The 20,033-nt window shown below is 37.2% G+C and overlaps 1 protein-coding gene and 1 pseudogene across 16 annotated transcripts in view; one reads left to right on the top strand and one right to left on the bottom strand.

Annotated features, from left to right (window-relative positions):
- AGTPBP1 (ATP/GTP binding carboxypeptidase 1) overlaps positions 1-20,033 on the bottom strand; it is a 192,913-nt gene that overhangs the window by 148,721 nt on the left and 24,159 nt on the right. For 13 of the 16 annotated variants that reach the window (XM_086416848.1, XM_086416844.1, XM_086416841.1 and 10 more), the window contains exons 2-3: positions 13,009-13,073; positions 2,699-2,823 (exon numbers count right to left, since the gene is read on the bottom strand). In XM_086416848.1, the coding sequence (XP_086272974.1) occupies positions 2,699-2,823; positions 13,009-13,040 (157 nt within the window). In that variant the 5' untranslated portion in view covers positions 13,041-13,073. Of the gene's footprint in view, positions 1-2,698; positions 2,824-3,246; positions 3,407-13,008; positions 13,074-20,033 lie in introns of those variants that run through there. The other 3 variants (XM_086416843.1, XM_086416840.1, XM_086416847.1) reach the window with 2 other exon arrangements.
- On the top strand, positions 14,511-14,951 carry LOC147367519 (NEDD8-conjugating enzyme UBE2F pseudogene; annotated as a pseudogene).

A 20,033-nucleotide genomic window follows, 5' to 3' on the forward strand; every position in this document is an offset into this window, starting at 1 on the left:
GGGTAAAATGCTATCAAACAGCACTGCATGCAACAGTGAAAAAATGTGAAAGAGTGTGTGTAGCTGATTTCACTGTCTTATTTTAAGAAACTGCTACAACCATACCAGCCTTCAACAACTACTACCTTGATCAATCAGCAGCCTACTATAAATATAGAGGCAAGACACTCTAAGAGCAAAAAGGTTATGACTCACTGAGGGCTTACATTTTTCAGCAATAAAGTATTTCTAATTAAAGTATGTACATTTTTTACACATATGTTATTGCACACTTCACAGACTAAAGCACAGTGTAAACACAACTTTTATATGCACTAGGAAACAAAAACTCCACTTGACTCACCCTACTGCAATGTTTGCTTTATTGCAGTAGCACGAAATCAAACATGCAGCATCTCCAAGGACTCTCTGTACTTACACACATGAGCCATATCATATATTATAAATAATTAATTACTTTTAATAGTTGTATAATGCAGTTATACAGTCCCACAGTTTGGCTATATCAAAATTAATTCAACCATTTTCTCATTGTTGGATATTTCAGGTGATTTCTTGAACTCTGATTTTATATACACACTGAAACATCTCCAAATAGTCTTTTTATAATATGACTTTTATTTCACTCAGGTTTCTGAGAGTGAAGTGTTAAATAAAACAGCAAGTGCACTTTAAATTGCCAGATTCTTTTCTCCAAAGCTTATAATAATCATTACACCACCGACAGTGTATGAGAATACCCTATTTTCCATGCCTTCAACAGTACTGGATATTGTCATTCTCTAATTTCTGCCAAAGTAACTAATGAGAAATAACTTCATTGTTTTCATTAGTAATTCCTGACTTCTAATATATGTTTATCGGCTATTTGTATTTCTTCTTCTTTGAGCCATAAATTCCTAATCATTCTCTCTAAAATGGATAGATGACAGGACAATCTTTCACTACTAATTTATACTGTGTCAACTATAAACAGAGTCATTGGATTACATAACCTCAGGGGGCAGTATTCAAGGGCTGGCTCCCCCACTGGTGGATGGCAGGGTGAGGAAACGGACAGTGTATGGTAGTCGTATGACTAGGTGAATTTTTAGTGATGGTGTTGGAGTAGGGGCTTCTAGAATGTGATGGGAAGAATCTACAGTCATAAGAGCAGTTAAACATAGTATCTATAGGTTTAAAAAAATTGTCTTCTCTTGGTTTTTGCTGAAGTGCTTTGTTTTGTTTTAAGGAGTTATTTGATATGAGAAGACAGTGAATATACTAGGTATATCTATCTTTGCACTAATACAGTGACTATCCTTACACATTTACCTTAGTTGATAAACACAATATTTACAAAGGCTAAAATCCAGTATAGCAACTTTCTGAATTAAAAGATTTTGCTAGAAACAAATGCAAAGATCTCTCCTAGGTTTGGGGATGGTCAAATATTCCTTAAATGGGCTACATAGGAATAAGTTACCAAAATAAAATAAGGGCCTATAGCCACGAAGATAGGTTAATAAATACCAGCTTCCTGAACACAGTAAATGCTTGCTGAACATCTTACTTCAATTACCTTACACCTCTAGAATAATGCAATAATAAAAAACCAGTAAACTAAAATAACTGTGAATTGTCTGGATCTTAATTTTAACAGAATGCTTTCAATGTGTCACTGTCAAATATTAAGGCAGCTGTTGATTTACCCTTATTTAGAAAAAGAAAAATCAAGGTCTCTTTTTCCTTTTTAAATCAAGCACAGATTTTGGAATCCTAAATTTCTTAAATTTAAAAAAATTTAAGAAAATCTTATAAATCTTACATTTTTTTTAGCTCCTATTGAGACAATTACATGGGTTTTTATTGGACCTGTACAAATAATGTTATACTGATATATTTACTCATATTATAATTAGACTTGATTTACTAATGTTTTATTTGGGATTTTTCAAATTAATGTTCCTTAGTGAAAAGTTAATACTTTTCTTCTCTTATACTCTGTCAAGGTTTGATACCCTATGGTTCAGTGGTGGAAAATCCACCTGCCAAGCAGGAGATGTAGGTTCAATCCCTGGAGAAGGAAAGAGCAACCCACTCCAATATTCTTGCCTGGGAAATCCCATGGAGAGAGGAGACTGGCGGACTACAGTCCATGGGGTTGCAAAGAGTCAGACACAACTTAACAACAACAACAGTAGTACTAGCTTTATAAATTGGATAAATTATGCTTAATTACAGATATCATTTATTGAACACTTTTAACATCATTTTTATATACTTCTCATATAAATTTCATGCTAATTACATGGTATTTCTTATCTCTATTTCAGAGTCAGTGCAACTAAGTCTCACAGGTTCAAAACTTCCCTAAGGTCACCCAATCACTGAAAGACAGTGCTTGCATTTCAAAGCAGGGACAATACTAATAACTAATATAATACCTGACATCTTTTTGTCAACATTCTACAAGCAGTACTGGAATTAGGTGCTGCCTGAAAAATGGGGAAAGGAGGGCAATCATATATGAGTGAAATCATAATCATTTTTAGAAATAATGCTTTGAAAAACAATTCCGTCCATAGTTATTCAGTTTTCAATTCCTTGAATCTATATAGAAAGTTTGAATTTTACATAAAATCATATATTTCTCATTTTTAGCATCTACTTTTAAGCAATTAAGAAAGCATTTCAAAAACAAGAGATGAAAGCTTACCTTGACTCTGAGCCAGATGAAGAATTTTTGATGTAACATATCTGGCAGTATCTGATTCTGTAGATTCAGTATTGATCTTCTCCAGCTGAGCCAGGAGTCCCACAATTCTAGAGTTATTGGTGAGGCTAAAAAGAATATTACTTTAAATTAGGGCACATTCTACATCAATTGTAAATTCAATACTATGAAGATCCGTTGTTAAAAACAAATCAAAATTCTACCCTTCTAAAAACATTAAGCATTTACACGTCACATATCCTTAATCTGTTTTAGAGCTTAATATTGCAAACATCCAGTTGATTTAAGTGAGAAACATTCTATTTCAAAAAACCACAAAGGTGCATTCAATCCTGCCAGCAATCTTCCATCACATCCTGAAAGTTCACCTTTTCAGTTCCCCACCTCCACCAAGCAGGCTTTTTACACATTCTATGCTCTCCTCAGACTCTAACCATCCCTTCTACCCAACTCCATTTTTCAGCTAGCACCCTGCTTCACAACTATTATAAAGTCAAAGAAGAGAACACTTATCTTCACACAACCAGCACCTTAAACCTCTCTGATTCTCTTCCCACATTCTTTCTTCCTTATTCTCATTCATTATACATTTGTACCATTTGACAGTACCATTCTAGATACTGTCAACAGAGAACAAAACAAACAAAAATTACTGCCCCTCAGAGTGAACATTCTAATGAGACAAAGAAAATACATAAATAACTATATAAATAGTATTAAGGTGGTGGGAAGCACTATGGAGAAAAGCAGGTTGTGGGGATAAAAGGGGCAAGGAGGCAGATGGCTGCAATTTTGGAGAGCATAGTCAGGAAAAACCTCGAGAGGGCACCATTCAGGGAAAGGCCTGAAAGGAGTAAGATAATGAGCAGTGCAGATACCCACTGAAAGAGCTGTAACAATCATCAAATCACCAAGGCAGGACCATGCCTGCTGTGTTCAATTAAGAACAGCAGCAGACTTAGAGTTGGGGGTCATGCAGAAGACAGCACCATCATTCAGAGCCTTGCAGGCCACTGTACAGATGTTGACTTTTTTCAAGTAAATGAGATGGGAAGTTTTTGAGAAGAGTGATGTGCTCTGACTTGCTTTTAAAAGGTTTTCTTTTGCTGGTATGTTGAGACACAAAGAACAATTCCTCCACTTGTATGCCTAACCCCGGCCCTTCTTGCATTTCTAGTGTATTTGCTCCTTCCAGTTGATCCTCCTCTGATTCATCATTTAGCTCTCCCGTGCAATCGCATCATACCCATTGGCACACAACACAATCTAGGAGCTCCCACTAATTAGCACCCCACTTCTCAGCTATTCCTTGAAGATGTCTGTACTTGCCCTCCCACATACTGCTCACTTTTTCAAAGTTTAGTTTCTAACACTGTGAGGTCTCCCCAAAACCTCCTGCAGTCACAGCTTTTCTTTTCATACTCACCGCTGTCCAAGTCAGCTCCTCTGTCTACACTTTCCTCTTTGGGCTTTAATGGCTCCACACACACCTGAGTTTCATCCTATGGCCACTTCTTCTAGATCTCCTCTCATGGCTACTCCTCCCACAAATCTCTAGATGTTGAAGACCCCCCAGAGTTCTATACTCAGCCCTCTTCTCCTCACTCTCCCTACTCTACTGCCCCAAGCAATCTCATGCAACCCCACAGCTGCAAAATCAATACACTGCCCAGCTCCTACATTTAATTCCAGCCTCAACTTACTCCTCTTTGATTGTAACTTTCCCAAACTCACATAAACCATCAGTTGCTCAAGACAAAAATCCAGATTCCCTTTCCCACACTCAACTCATTATCAGCTCTATCTCTAAACATCTCAAATCCATCCACTTCTCTCCATATATAATCATTATTTGGAAAACCAAGATCTACTATCATGACCTTGACAGCTTCCCCTACTTAAAAAATTTCATGAAAAAATCAGTGGTGATATTAATAAATATAATTTTTAGAAACTGTGTAATAAAGTGTGTCAATATTCAGATATCCGCATAATTTACATGCAGAGTACATCATGCAAAATGCCAGGCTAGATGAATTACAAGTTTGAATGAAGACTACTGGGAGAAATATCAACAACCTCAGATGTGCAGATGATACCATTCTAATGGCAGAAAGTGAAGAGGAACTGAAGAGTATCCTGATGAGAGTAAAAGAGGAGAGTGAAAAAGCTGGCTTGAAACTCAACATTCAAAAAACTAAGATCATGGCATCCAGTTCCATTACTTCATGGCAAATAGAAGGGGAAAAAGTAGAAGTGGTGACAGATTTTACTGGGTTCCAAAATCACTGCAGATGGTGACTGCAGCCATGAAATTAAAAGATGCCTGCTCCGTGGAAGGAAAGCTTTGACAAAACTAGATAGTGTATTAAATAGCAAAGACATCACTTTGCCAACAAAGGTCCATATAGTCAAAGCTTCTCATGTACTGACGTGAAAGCTGGACCATTAAGAAGGCTGTGCACTGAAGAATTGATGCCTTCAAATTATGCTGCTGGAGAAGGCTCTTGAGAGTCCCTTGGACTGCAAGGAGATCAAAGCAATTAATCCTAAAGGAAATCAACCCTGAACAGTCATTGGAAAGACTGATGCTGAAGCTAAAGCTCCAACACTCTGGCCACCTGATATGAAGAGCCAACTCACTGGAAAAGACCCTGATGCTGGGAAAGACAACGGCAAAAGGAGAAGAGGGCAGCAGAGGATGTCCATTGACCACTGACTCAATGTACATTTTTTGAGCAAACTCCGGAAGACAGTGAAGGACAGGGAAGCCTGGCATGCTGCAGTCCATGGGGTCACAGAGTCGGACATGACTGAGCACAACAACATATATAATATGTATACTAATATATGACACACTGAACTCAGAAGCAGACAAGAGAATCCAGCTGTCTTCTGTTAAGACAGACATTAAAGAAATGAGCAAACATTTAATAAAACATTCCACTTTCTGGATTTCCCTGGCAGTCCAGTAGTTAAAGACACCAGGATTCCAAGCCTGGGACATGGATTCAATCCCTAGTAGGGAAACTAAGATTCCACATGCTGTGTAGCATGACCAAAAAATTAAAATTAAAAAAATTGGGGAAAAAAAGGATTGTAAATGCCACCTTCTATTTTGACAACTTATTTTAGTAAAAATATTATTACATACAATAATAATAATGTTATATTATTATAATCTAAAAAATAGATTACTATTTTTTAATGAAATAATTTCTCAATTTTAATTTATCATATGGTAGTATTACTATATTACATATAATTATATTGATATATCATAATATAAATGGCAATATCGATGTTATGCTGGACTGGAAGAAACACAAGCTGGAATCAAGATTGCCGGGAGAAATATCAATAACCTCAGATATGCAGATGACCACCACCCTTATGGCAGAAAGTGAAGAGGAACTCAAAAGCCTCTTGATGAAAGTGAAAGAGGAGAATGAAAAAGTTGGCTTAAAGCTCAACTTTCAGAAAACGAAGATCATGGCATCCGGTCCCATCACTTCATGGGAAATAGATGGGGAAACAGTGGAAACAGTGTCAGATTTTATTTTTCTGGGCTCCAAAATCACTACAGCTGGTGACTGCAGCCATGAAATTAAAAGACGCTTACTCCTTGGAAGGAAAGTTATGACCAACCTAGATAGCATATTCAAAAGCAGAGACATTACTCTGCCAACAAAGGTTCGTCTAGTCAAGGCTATGGTTTTTCCTGTGGTCATGTATGGATGTGAGAGTTGGACTATAAACAAAGCTGAGCACTGAAGAATTGATGCTTTTGAACTGTGGTGTTGGAGAAGACTCTTGAGAGTCCCTTGGACTGCAAGGAGATCCAACCAGTCCATTCTGAAGGAGATCAGCCCTGGGATTTCTTTGGAAGGAATGATGCTAAAGCTGAAACTCCAGTACTGTGGCCACCTAATGTGAAGAGTTGACTCATTGGAAAAGACTCTGATGCTAGGAGGGATTGGGGGCAAGAGGAGAAGGGGACGACAGAGGATGAGATGGCTGGATGGCATCACTGACTTGATGGACGTGAGTCTCGGTGAACTCCAGGGGTTGGTGATGGACAGGGTGGCCTGTCATGCTGCGATTCATGGGGTCGCAAAGAGTCAGACACGACTGAGCGACTGATCTGATCTGATCTGATCTGATGGTAAATATCAATACATCAAGTAACCTACATCAACAAAAGCTTTTTGGAGTCTCCATTAATTTAAGACCACAAGGGGATTCTTAGCCAAAGTTTGAGAACTCTTGTTCTAAACTTCTCCTGTACATTTTGTGCTCTGATCTAGAATCAACCCTTTCTCCAAAAAGCCCCGGGTTTTTTTGGTAAGAAATGGTATTAAGACACCAGAGTCTGAACACTAGAGAGGAAATACATCTTTAAAAACAATTCTGTAACTTAGATGTAAGGGAAATTTGCATTATGGAAATCGGAATTCTGAAATTTATTAATTAGGGGTTTTTTTGTTTGTTTTCTCCAATAATATTTCTCTTTAAGGTTATCTGTTAGCATTTTTCAGTAGGTAGAACGTTTACTATTAAAAATATCCAAAAACATATGAAACACACTGATCATAACACATCTTCTGTTCCATTCCAAAGTGAGAGTTTTTTTTTCCAGTAACTCTTAAATTTTTAAATTAAATTACACTGCTACCAAAATAAAACAGCTTGCAATTAAGTGATTCTAAGAATCATACTCTTACAAATTATAGATGTATGCATGAATTTTTTGAAGGAAGGCAAACAAATGGAAATTAAGAACAACGTAATAAGCAAGCTGATGTTCCTATTTTTTACTTTTCTCACTGACAGAATAAAAACTGAACAAAATATTCCAAGCCACCTCCAGCTCAGATCTAAAAATCTAAGACTGTTGACACTAATGTTGAGAGAACTGTAGGGTGAACACTAGAGGGCAGTTCTACCTACTGCACGATTTTTTGTTTTGGTTTAATAGGACTCTGTCAGACCCCATGGACTGTAGCCCACCAGGCTCTTCTGTCCACAGGATTTCCCAGGCAAGAGTACTGGATTGAGTTGCCATTTCCTTCTCCAGGGAATCTTCCTGACCCAGGGATTGAACCTGCACTCCTCTTGGCAGGCGATTCTTTACCACTGAGTCAATGATTTTTATATCACTGATGAACATAGATGCAAAAATCCTAAACAAAATTCTAGCAATCAGAATCCAACAACACATTAAAAAGATCATACACCATGACCAAGTGGGCTTTATCCCAGGGATGCCCTTGCATCCTTCAATATCCGCAAATCAATCAATGTAATACACCACATTAACAAATTGAAAAACAAAAACCATATGATTATCTCAATAGATGCAGAGAAAGCCTTTGACAAAATCCAACACCCATTTATGATAAAAACTCTCCAGAAAGCAGGAATAGAAGGAACATACCTCAACATAATAAAAAAAAAAAAAATGATTTTTAGAGTTTGGCAAATCCAAGCGTAAAGGAGAAAAAACAAACAAAAAAGCTATACAGCTATTCAATGAACAATTTAAACTATAATTTTTCAGCAAAGCAGAAAACTGTTAAATAAAAAGACTCAGATAAGAATTTATCTTCCCTCCCTTGCCCTATTTTGAGGTGAATCAAAATGAGACCAAAACCAACCTCGGGAGGTTACATTTATAACTGATAACGTTAATTACTTGAATAGTTAGAACATTAGGGAATTGAAAACATGACCGATGTGGAGTATATCAAGTCAAGTTAACTTTCCAATGTATATTTTAAAGACACTATCACAAATATTTGTTTCACTGTAGTAGTCTCCTACTGCTTTTGATTCTCTGAGTTTACACACAGTCTTACAGCTATTTCCTTAAAAATATAAATTTTTTATATGTTACAAAAATCTCAATGGTATATACATCCTGCAACAAATAATTTCCCAAGCAAGTGCAAGAGCTAAAGAAACTATCTTCACATTGCAAATAAATTTTATTTACCTCTCATAATAAAATGTAAATTGCATACAGGTAACAAACACGTCTTCGTAAATAAGCTATAAACATCTGACAGCAAAAAATTCATTAAAATATACCAAAGTTTTAAACTTAATCAGTAGTCTTAGTAAATAAGACTTAATTTCAAACAATATGGTATCATTTCCAAAATATGCACATTATCGTTCAGAAATGGTTGTTCCTCATTTCTAACTCTTTAATTTTTATTTATTTTTACTACTTTTGCTTTAATCACGTTTTTATTGTTTCCAAATACTGAACACAAAAGTTTATTTTTCTTTTTTGTTGAGCAAAGGACAATGAAAAATGGAAATTTCACTATCATTCCTTTGTAGAAATAGTTAAATAGTTAAGTATGTAAGTTTAGAAAACAATATTCTTCTAACTGGAAGAGAACAATAACTATTTATCTAACTACTTCTTATATAATAATTAAACGCAGTAAGGCACAGGCACTAAGCTGAACATCCTGATCAACAGAACGAAACTGAGTATAACAGATCTACACTTACACAAATAACTGACTTTTGATACAGGTACAAAGGAAACTCAGTGGAGAAAGGATAGTCTTTCTAAAAACGGTGCTGAACAATCAAATATCCAAATGCCAAAAAAAATGTTCTATCCACACCTCACACCATATAAAAATTAACCCAAATAGGAGCACAGACCTAAATGCAAAATCTAAAACAATAAAAAACTGGAAGAAACATAAAAGAAAATATTGATAATATGGGTTCTGCAAATATTTCTTAGATATAACTCTAAAAGCATAACCCATAAAAGAACAAATAAACAAATGAAAATCATCTAAATTTAAAACTTCTGATCTTAGAAGATACTACATTAGGAACTTCCCTGGTGGTCCAGCAGTTAATAATCCACCTTGCAATACAGGAGACTCAGGATTGAACCCTGGACCAGGAATTAAGAACCCACATGCCTTGGAGCAACTGAGCCCTGCGTCACAACTAGAGAGTCACGTGACACAATGTGACACAAAGAAAGATCCTGCATGATGCAACCAAGACCTGACGCAGCCAATAAATAAATAAATATTAAAGACAGAGAAATTGAGAGAGAGAGACGACAGCACACAGAATGGGAGAAAATATGAAGGAAAAAAAAGAAGTGCAACTGAAAGAAAATGCTTACAATTCAAGTATCTGATAAACAACTTGAATCCATAATATTAAAAAAAAAAAACCTAAAACTCAATTATTAAAACACTAAAATTTCAAAAAATAGAAGATTTGGAAAGAGACATCACCAAATAAGAGATGCTAAAAGATAATGCACCAAACAACTCATGAATTGATGTTCAACATCATCAGCCATTCAGTTCAGTTCAGTTCAGTTGCTCAGTCGTGTCCGACTCTTTGCAACCCCATGAATCGCAGCACGCCAGGCCTCCCTGTCCATCACCAACTCCCGGAGTTCACTCAGACTCAGGTCCATCGAGTCAGTGATGCCATCCAGCCATCTCATCCTCTGTCGTCCCCTTCTCCTCCTGCCCTCAATCCCTCCCAGCATCAGAGTCTTTTCCAATGAGTCAACTCTTCGCATGAGGTGGCCAAAGTACTGGAGTTTCAGCTTTAGCATCATTCCTTCCAAAGAAATCCCAGGGCCGATCTCCTTCAGAATGGACTGGTTGGATCTCCTTGCAATCCAAGGGACTCTCAAGAGTCTTCTCCAGCACCACAGTTAAAAAGCATCAATTCTCTGGCGCTCAGCTTTCCTCACAGTCCAACCCTCGCATCCATACATGACCACTGGAAAAACATAGCCTTGACTAGACGGACCTTTGTTGGCAAAGTAATGTCTCTGCTTTTGAATATGCTATCTAGATTGGTCATAACTTTTCTTCCAAGGAGTAAGCGTCTTTTAATTTCATGGCTGCCATCACCATCTGCAGTGATTTTGGAGCCCAAAAAAATTAAGTCTGACACTGTTTCCCCATCTATTTCCCATGAAGTGATGGGACCAGATGCCATGATCTTCGTTTTCTGAATGTTGAGTTTTAAGCCAACTTTTTCACTCTCTTCTTTCACCTTCATCAAGAGGCTTTTTTTAGTTCCTCTTCACTTTCTGCCATAAGGGTGCCATCAGCCATTAGGGAAATGCAAATTAAAATCACAATGAGATATCAGTATACCCCTACTAGAATGGCTACAATTTTAAAAGAATGATCGTAAGAATTTAAAAAGAATGACCATGACAAGTGTTGGTAAGAATACAGAAGAACTAGACTTTTCATACACTGTGGGAGAGACTATAAGATGGTATTAATGTCTTTGTAAAACAGATCATTGTTAAGTTTCCTAAAAAGAAACACAGACCTACCATATGCTTCAGCCATTCCATTTATAGGTAGTTACTGAGCATGATAAATATGTTCGTTATTTTCACTGAGATAATGATTTAACCATTATACATAAGCCAAAGTTATCAAACTATATTTATCTTGTTATAAGATGATTATATCTCAATAAAGCTGTTTAAAAATTCGTAGGTGACCTTAACACGTACTGTTGGTGTAGTGGATAATGCAGGAACTAAACAAGAGTGATTGGAGAGTGTGACATGAGATGCAGATTGCATTTATAGGCTATTTAAAACTTTTTGGCTTTTGAGGAAATCAGATAAATTGTGTATTAACAGAACTGTACTGTCCTGTGCTTGAGCTACCAGGGAAGCCCAGTAACAGAACAGTGCAGTCTAAATATGGGAAAGCCCAGACTGGTTTAAATGATATGGAATTGAGGAATTAAAGATTCAGTAGAGAAAAATACTAATGATTAAAAGACCAAGAAAAGAGACACATCCTTTGTAGCAAAAAGTAACAGGAAGGTAAGCAAAGGATACAATCAAATAAAGGGGAACAAGCAAATTTTGTGCAAGAAATATGAGGACAATAAATTGTATTATCTCTAAGATTAGGTCAACTTCTGAGAATATGTACATATATATCTGACAATTTCAAATGTTTGAAAAGTATAAAACAGTCATTCCAAAATTTAGAACCAGAGTAGTTAAGATTGCTGGGCTCAGTTCAGGCTGTTTATCAATAATCATTTTAGTAATACCTTCTAAGTTAATTCATCCTCCAATATCATTCAGCCACTCAGTAAAGGTCTATCCAGGAGAAAGACTTTGTTAGGTATGTGTGATGAAAAAATACAAAGTGAAGTAAAAACATTTCAGGTATTTGCAAGACTGGAATGATGAACAATGGATCCTACACTGGGTAAGACAGGGGCTTCCCTGATAGCTCAGTTGGCAAAGAATCCACCTGCAATGCAGGAGATCTTGGTTTGAGCCCTGGGTTGGGAAGATCCCCTGGAGAAGGGAACGGCTACCAACTTGAGTAAGAAGGCCTGGAGAATTCCATGGACTGTATAGTCCTTAGAGTTGCAAAGAATTGGACGTGACTGAGCGACTTTCACTTCACAAGAGAGGGCGTGATGATGAGTCAGTAGATCAGAGCTCTGAATAAGGCAGAACTCTTGCAGTACAGACACTTGAACAAGAAAGCTAGAAAGATAAAACTCCATGGATCTCAAAATTTAACACTTCACTATATACTGGTTAAACCACTATACTGCATTTGTTCAGGTGTTCTCATCAGGTTATAAGCCTCATGTAGAAAGAGAATAGGGCTCATTTTACATCTTTAGAAACGTGCTCAACACTTTTTCTGCAAAGCACTGCATTAAGCATTATGTTTCTTTTCTACTCTCCCAGATTCAGCACTGAGTTAGGTACATAAACATGTTTAATAGATACTTCATAGTTGAGAAAAAAATCTAAAGGGGGCAAAAAAAAAAAACTAAAAAGAGCATCCATAGAAGCCTTTAAAGATAAAAAATATATAATAAATTTTCTATGGAAACTGACGTGCTTTGATCAAGTCTTACGTAAGGAAAAAAATTCAGTAGCCATAAAATATACAAAATGTTATGTTCTAGTAAAATTCTATTTATGTACACTGAAACTTGAATTTCATATGATCACATTTTTATTTTTATTCCCAACCATTTAGAAATGTAAAAACCACTCAGGCCATACGAAAACAAGCAGTAGGTCAGATTCGGCCCATGTGTCAAGTTTGCTGACTCCTGCTTTAAATGAAAAGTTAAACAGTAATAAACATTAACAAAATAACATAAATATATGATGCTGCATTTAAACAAATATATTTTAAAGTAAAAAGTTTCATACAATCACTTAACGTATTATGTCTATAATTTACACATACTGGTATTTAAAATTACAATACCTTTTCTCTGGTATCACTTTTAACTTGCTCATCTTGAATTACTTCATTTCACCATTGCAGATAATCTAAAAAGAAAAAAATACTGATATTAAACACACAATTTTGTTTTCTATATATTAGATGTCATAAAAGTCATACAACTGATCGTTTTTATTATGGGCAACACAAGATAAGATTGGAAACCAAAGGAGAATGTTTGAGTTTTACATGCTTCTGGCAGGTCACTTCAAAGTACAAAGTGTGCCTATTAAACCACTTAAAATCAGTCAGTAAAAGGTCATCAAAAATCCAAGTGCTACAAAAGTGTAAAAACATAATTTATACTATAGAGCCAAGATTTCTTTTGAGACAATTCAAATTATCCTTCCTGTTCTAATATACACCTTAAAATAGTCAAACCAATCCTATGATTAGTGTATTGTCCACCATTCACACAGCAGTCAAGTACGGTAAATATGTATGATTATTTCTGTATGAAAACATTTTAATTAACAACAAATTGTTTAGACAGAGCAAAATCTTCTCAAAAATCTCTCATCTCATTTAATATATTTACGCATATTTTCCTTCAACCAACAGAGGTTTCATCTTTGGAATGTACATATTATATATTTTAAAACCTTACATCTTTTTTAATATAAGGGATCTAAAATAGGAGTCAGTTACACAGATGTTGCAAGGCTGGCAAGCTATAGAGGAAGCCTAGGGAGGCTCAAGATAAACAACTGCAAAAGCAGTTACCACCCTGGGTTAGGAGGGCAAGAAGGAAAAGAGATTTAAAAGAAAAGAGATTTAAAACCCTAAATCTCTATTCATAATTTTTATAATTTTTCAGATTTATTTTACAGCTAGTCACCCAAAAAAAAACCTCAGATATCTTTTAATTTTACATATCGATGCGTATTACCGAAGCAGAATTTTGTGGCATTTTTAAACAAGAAGTTTAAAAACTATTGTCAATTCAACAAGTTACATCCTTATGCAATGTTTAGTAATGCTATATTTAAAGGAAAACAAACATGCCCAAAAAAAGAGATTTCAAATTGCTTAATAGATTTAGAAGATATAGATATTCTCAGTGTTTTACTACAGTAACAAAGAACTTCTCGTTTAACTAAACATAACTTTTTTTCCTTTTTTTTAAACTCAATTATAATAGAGGAAACATATTTAGGACTATCTACAAAAATTACATAGGCTGTTTTTAAAGTAGATAAGAAATTTTTAAGTGCTAACTACTTCTTCTTTTAACTGACTTTTTTAATGCCTACAAAGTCAAAAGTAACTTTTTCTGATTTCCAAATTAATTAAGAATCATTATACATCCAAAGGTAGGGGGAATCTTACATGTTTTCAAAAGCACCATTGTTGCCATAAACAGAATTAAGCTACTTGGTTAAGTAGTATGACTTTCTCTAAAACTACATCAACAGCAAGCCCATCTCAGAAGGTGAAGGGCCTTGTCTCGCCTGTCTGGGATGCCCAGGGTAAAGGGAGCAATAATGCTGGCACAGGCAAGCATACTGAAGCAGGATGAGGACCTCACAGGGTTCCGGACACCAGCCATCACCTCCAGCTCTGCTCAGAGGGATGCTGTGAGAGACAGACTGTTAAAGAGGTTGCAGAACATGAAGCCAAACTACACGTCTAAGCTTACTGAGAGAACGTTCAGTTGATGGCACTGGATGGGCTCCCCTGAGGACGCGGAAGGATGTTGTTTGGGGATTAAACTCTGTTTACCGATCCTCTGAATTCTGATGCTCCCTGAATATTGAAGCTGCAGAACCAAACATCATTTGTGGGACAAGGAGGACCTGGGCAATAAAGTTGAAGACTACATGAAGAATTATGACAGATGACAGGAGGAGAAGGCTGCAGGCCCACAGACTGTGTTGTAAGTTTGTCTCCAACTTAAATCAAAAGGAAGCCCTCCTCCCGAGTCCTCAAGCTTCCTCTTTGTCCCTCTGGGTCATCCAAGTCTGTGATCATGTTATCCTGAGCAAGAACCTCTTCACAACTGCTCACTGTAGATGGAGCCTTCTACATATATAGAGTAAAAAAAAAAAAAAAAGTGTCTGAAGTTCCAAAGAGTTGCCTCCTTAACCTCAACAGATTTCCTTTTCTGAAACTGTACGAAATACACTGCTGCTGAGATTCCTGAGAAGTCGTAATGAACTCAGAATTGAGGCTAGAGCTTGCTTCTCACCCTTTTCCCAAACAAAATTAGTTCCCTGCACAAATGACACTAACGACATGCTTAGCACAGCTCATAGACTACCGATAAGAAATCCATTACAGACTGTGATCAGATGTAAACTCTCAGCCCTTTCCTAGATGTCTTGAAGCTTCTGAGAATGCACAGTCATTCACTATAAATCTCTACTGAAAAGGGTATTATATTTAATATAAGTCTATCTGGAACAGATTTGTAATTTGTACATTTAATGCTTCAATCACTTTTTTCTATTCTCAGTTAGTTTGTATTTTCATTGTATAGGGATGTTAAGAAGGATGTTAAGTCAAGCAACTATGAAGAGAAACACAAAAAGGGATATGAAAGAAGGGGGGAAAGTGCACTTCACTAAGCAAATATGCCCTTTACAGCCACTTTTTCTTGCTGAATCCTGAGGCCAGAGTGCTTCAGAGAAAAGGAAAAGCCTTCTTTTTGCTGTGAAAGTTTGTGTTTATTACAGTACGGTGTAATAGAAAGAGCAGGAACCTAGAAGCAGAAATGTTGCATCTCATGAAGTCTGTGGCTTTGCCAACCAAGTGTGACAAAGCAAGACGCTGAGACCTTATGCAAGAGAGGCTGTGAAGTCCAAGATCAAGGTGCAGGCAGTTACGGTGTCTGGTGAGAACTGGGTATGTGGTTCACAGACCCCCATCTTCTCACTGTACTGTGGCATGGGGGAAGGGCCAGGGGAGATCTCTTGGGTGTCTCTTCCTCCATGAGAAGATGGGGGGTCCCATGTTCCCTCTGTTTCTCCCAATGGTTACATGACATTTCATGCTAATTCTAGCATAGCGTCAAAGCCAGGAATCTGACATTCATACAACATGTGTTTCTAGTTCTACGTCATTTTATTACATGTGTAATTTATATAAACTACCACATTTTGCTATATTTTTACAATATTAGAAAGCATGGATTTCTATTACTTGAATAACTTCAAAAAGATAATGAAAATCACTGTAATCTCAAAATTCGTTCATTTAACATTAATGGCTACACAGCTTCAACTGTGTATGGCCAAAGAAAGTACTTCCAAGGAGATCATTTAATATAACTGATCACGCCTTCTTCTTATAAATACTTTATTATATAGCTGTAGTTTGTTTTCTGCCTACTCACTGCCATTCTTTCTTAAATTTCCTTTACTAGAATGCCCTAGGGCTCAGTCCTTGGCCTTTTCAACTCCACTCTCTTCGCTGGTGATCTCATCCAGTCTCATGACTACTCAACATCTCCACCTGGCTCTCTAATAACATCACAAACTTAACACATCCAAAACTAATCTCCTGACTTTGCTTTCCCTTCCCAATGTGCTCTAACCTCAGCTTTCCTCAAATGTATTTAAGAGACAATTCTCTCTCTGCAATTGCTCAGTCCAAAACGTTAGTGTCCTTCTTTACTCCTGTTTTATACCCCACATCCAACCCCTCAGGAATTCCTGACAATTCTACTCTCAAAACATATCCAGACTCCACTCACTTCTCCACACCCATCAATACTACCATGTGGGCCACTGCCCCTGTTTGTCCCTCTTCTATGTGTGGCACCTACAGTCTATCTTCAACACAACATCCTGACTGATCCTTTTAAAAGCCTGGAGAAAAGAGGGGGGAAAAAATGCAGATAAATCTTGCATCGCTCTGCTCAGAGCCCAATGGGTGCTGCCCAAATATTTAAATGACTTTACGGGCCCTGAAGGAATGCCCCAGCCCTGCTCTCTGTAACTTGCCTACAACTCCTCTTCCGCACACTGCTCTGGACGCACTGGCTGGGCCTCCATGCTTTCCACCAGCACACCAGGCTCACTCTCACCTTACTGCCTTTGCCCAAGCTGTTTCCTTTGCCTGAAATGTTCCGCCAGATATCCCAATGACTAACCAGCTCCCAAATTTCCTTTGCTCAAGAATCACCTTTTCAAAAAACACAATCACCTTTTCTTTTCTTTTTTTTTTATTTTTTTAATTTTATTTTTAAACTTTACATAATTGTATTAGTTTTGCCAAATATCAAAATGAATCCGCCACAGGTATACATGTGTTCCCCATCCTGAACCCTCCTCCCTCCTCCCTCCCCATACCATCCCTCTGGGTTGTCCCAGTGCACTAGCCCCAAGCATCCAGTATCGTGCATCGAACCTGGACTGGCAACTCGTTTCTTACATGATATTTTACATGTTTCAATGTCATTCTCCCAAATCTTCCCACCCTCTCCCTCTCCCACAGAGTCCATAAGATTGTTCTATACATCAGTGTCTCTTCAATCACCTTTTCAATAAAGCTTATCCCAACCATCCTATTTAATACTGTAAAACAGCTCCAGACATCACCCCTTACCTCAATCTAGTTTTCTCTTTTCTCAGAGCACTTCCAGCCTTCTACGACAGGATGATTCAAAAGTAATAGAACACTTTGAAAACTGTACTCAATAACTGATTACATATATATGAACAGGTGTCAAAACAAATTCTTACAGGAAGTTTATTTCCATATACTTACAAATCTCCAACATATGCCCCCATCACATCACATACATCAATCCCATAATCTAATTCATCCCAGAGCCTCAACAGCTTATCACTACTGGTGGCTACAAAAGCAACCAAAATAGGTTCCTTTATTTCCTCAAGGTTTTGAGGAAAAGAGGCAGAAAACCAAGGTTCTTGATATAATCACATAAGTCATGTAGTTTAATACCTAATATCTTGGTGCAACTCTTTTTAATCACCTTGTAAACTAGGCAATTTAACTATGTGTACTATTGATATATATTATTTATTTCTCTCCACTGAACTAAACTTCCATAATAGCAGAAATCTTTGTTTTGCTCACTGTCCCCCAAGTACCTCGTACAGTGCCAGCACATTGCAGGTGGTAAATAAATTTCTGAATGAACAAATAAATGCTTTAAGGACATGAGACAACTTTACTACACAAATGAGCAAGTCTTCATTTTAAAAAACTCAATAATATGGTGGATATGGTACAGTGGCACACAGTATATACACTAACTGCTCTCTAGCATGCCTTCCTGCACTACAGGAATGTAGTACAGGAAAGCCAAAAAAACCCACAGCGTTTCCACTGCAGTTAGGTTCCAGATGTTTTTATACCCGCCAAACTCAATTTTACTTTTATGAAATTTGTTAGACTGAAAGTCACACAAATGCCACCTGATCCCACGGTGAAGAACCAACTTAGACATGCTTTGTTCTACAACAGGGTATACGGAGATGCTAAAGCCTTGTCCAGGGTTTCTCAAAGTGGGGTCCACAAGTTGTTGCTAGAATTGTTTGAGAGTTCAAAATGGAACACAAGGGGTTCTTTTTTCCTTCTCTTTTACTTTTGTGCACCAAGTAGTGGCCCCTAATTAATGGTTTTATTATGTATCATCTGTGTGTGCTAGTACACAGGACCATGTATATTTGGTTCGAGTTGGCTGTGATAACTGGAGATTGCATGGCACACGGAGAAGGTAATGGGCTAATGAATATCAGCCCCTTCCTCAAATTACCTCCCCTAAACCCCCCTTATGCACTGCCAACTGCCTTACAGGAGCAAAAGTTCTACAACGGTAATGAAAAACTGGAGGGAAATTTTAATATTAATGAAAAAAACTGTATACCCAGATGTACCCATTCCTAACATTTTGATATTGCGATGAACATTCCAAACTGTGAACTGAATAAGTGGTAAGGGACTTACATTGTGAAATGTTTGGACTTTTCATGACTTTCTCATTTAGTTGTTTAGTATGTCCTTATGTTTTAGACATTAACATTTGTAATTTACAAATATGCCTGATAATCCAATGTGGCAAGTTTTGAGGCTGAGGTATGAAAGGAGGGTCAGTCGACAATTCTGGTAAGATTAGCAATGAAGAATTGTATCCTCCAAGTCATTTCACTAAATTAGTGCAACAAGTTGCTACTGCTGCTAAGTCGCTTCAGTCATGTCTGACTCTGTGCGACCCCATAGATGGCAGCCCACCAGGCTCCCCCGTCCCTGGGATTCTCCAGGCAAGAACACTGGAGTGGGTTGCCATGTCCTTCTCCAATGCATGAAAGTGAAAAGTGAAAGTGAAGTCACTCAGTCATGTCCGACTCTTAGCGACCCCATGGACTGCAGCCCACCAGGCTCCTCCGTCCACGGGATTCTCCAGGCAAGAATACTGGAGTGGGGTGCCATTGCCTTCTCCAACCAAGAGACACACATAAAAAAACACATCCTTGTATTGAAAACTACTTATCAATAGATTTATACAATGAAATATAGTATTCCATTCTGTGCGGGAAATATTTCAAGTGAAGTAATGACTCTAGCAATATTCAAAACATACAGCTGCAAATTATAGTAGTTTGACACATTAAAGGTACTAATGGGATCTCCAAACAAACACAATAAAGCTTTGGCTTAAAAAAAGTTACATACAATGAAAAGGCTAAGGTAGCAAGTGATACAGCAGCAGAGTTTCACTGATTAGCAAAAGGAAAGTCACCCCAATTGCTGAGAACCCAGTATGTCCAGAATGTAAAGTCATGCCAAATGAAATAGTTTACATGAGATGTAGTAAGAGAAAATTTTAAAGTTCTACAGTATAATAACAGTAAGTCAATGTATTGACATGTCATGTGATATTAAAGACCCACGTGATAAATAGAAAACAAGTTTTCCTGTCCAGACTGAATGATGAAATCAAGAAAACATTTTTTGTGTGTGTGGGACTTCCCTGGTGGTCCAGTGGTTAAAACTGTCTTTCAACACAGGAGACTAAAGTTCAATCCCTGGTCGGGGAA

The sequence above is a fragment of the Bos grunniens genome, chromosome 8, assembly GCF_055505025.1.
Source record: "Bos grunniens cultivar Pamir isolate PY7600 chromosome 8, Bosgru_T2T1.0, whole genome shotgun sequence".
Classification (NCBI taxonomy): domain Eukaryota; kingdom Metazoa; phylum Chordata; class Mammalia; order Artiodactyla; family Bovidae; genus Bos; species Bos grunniens.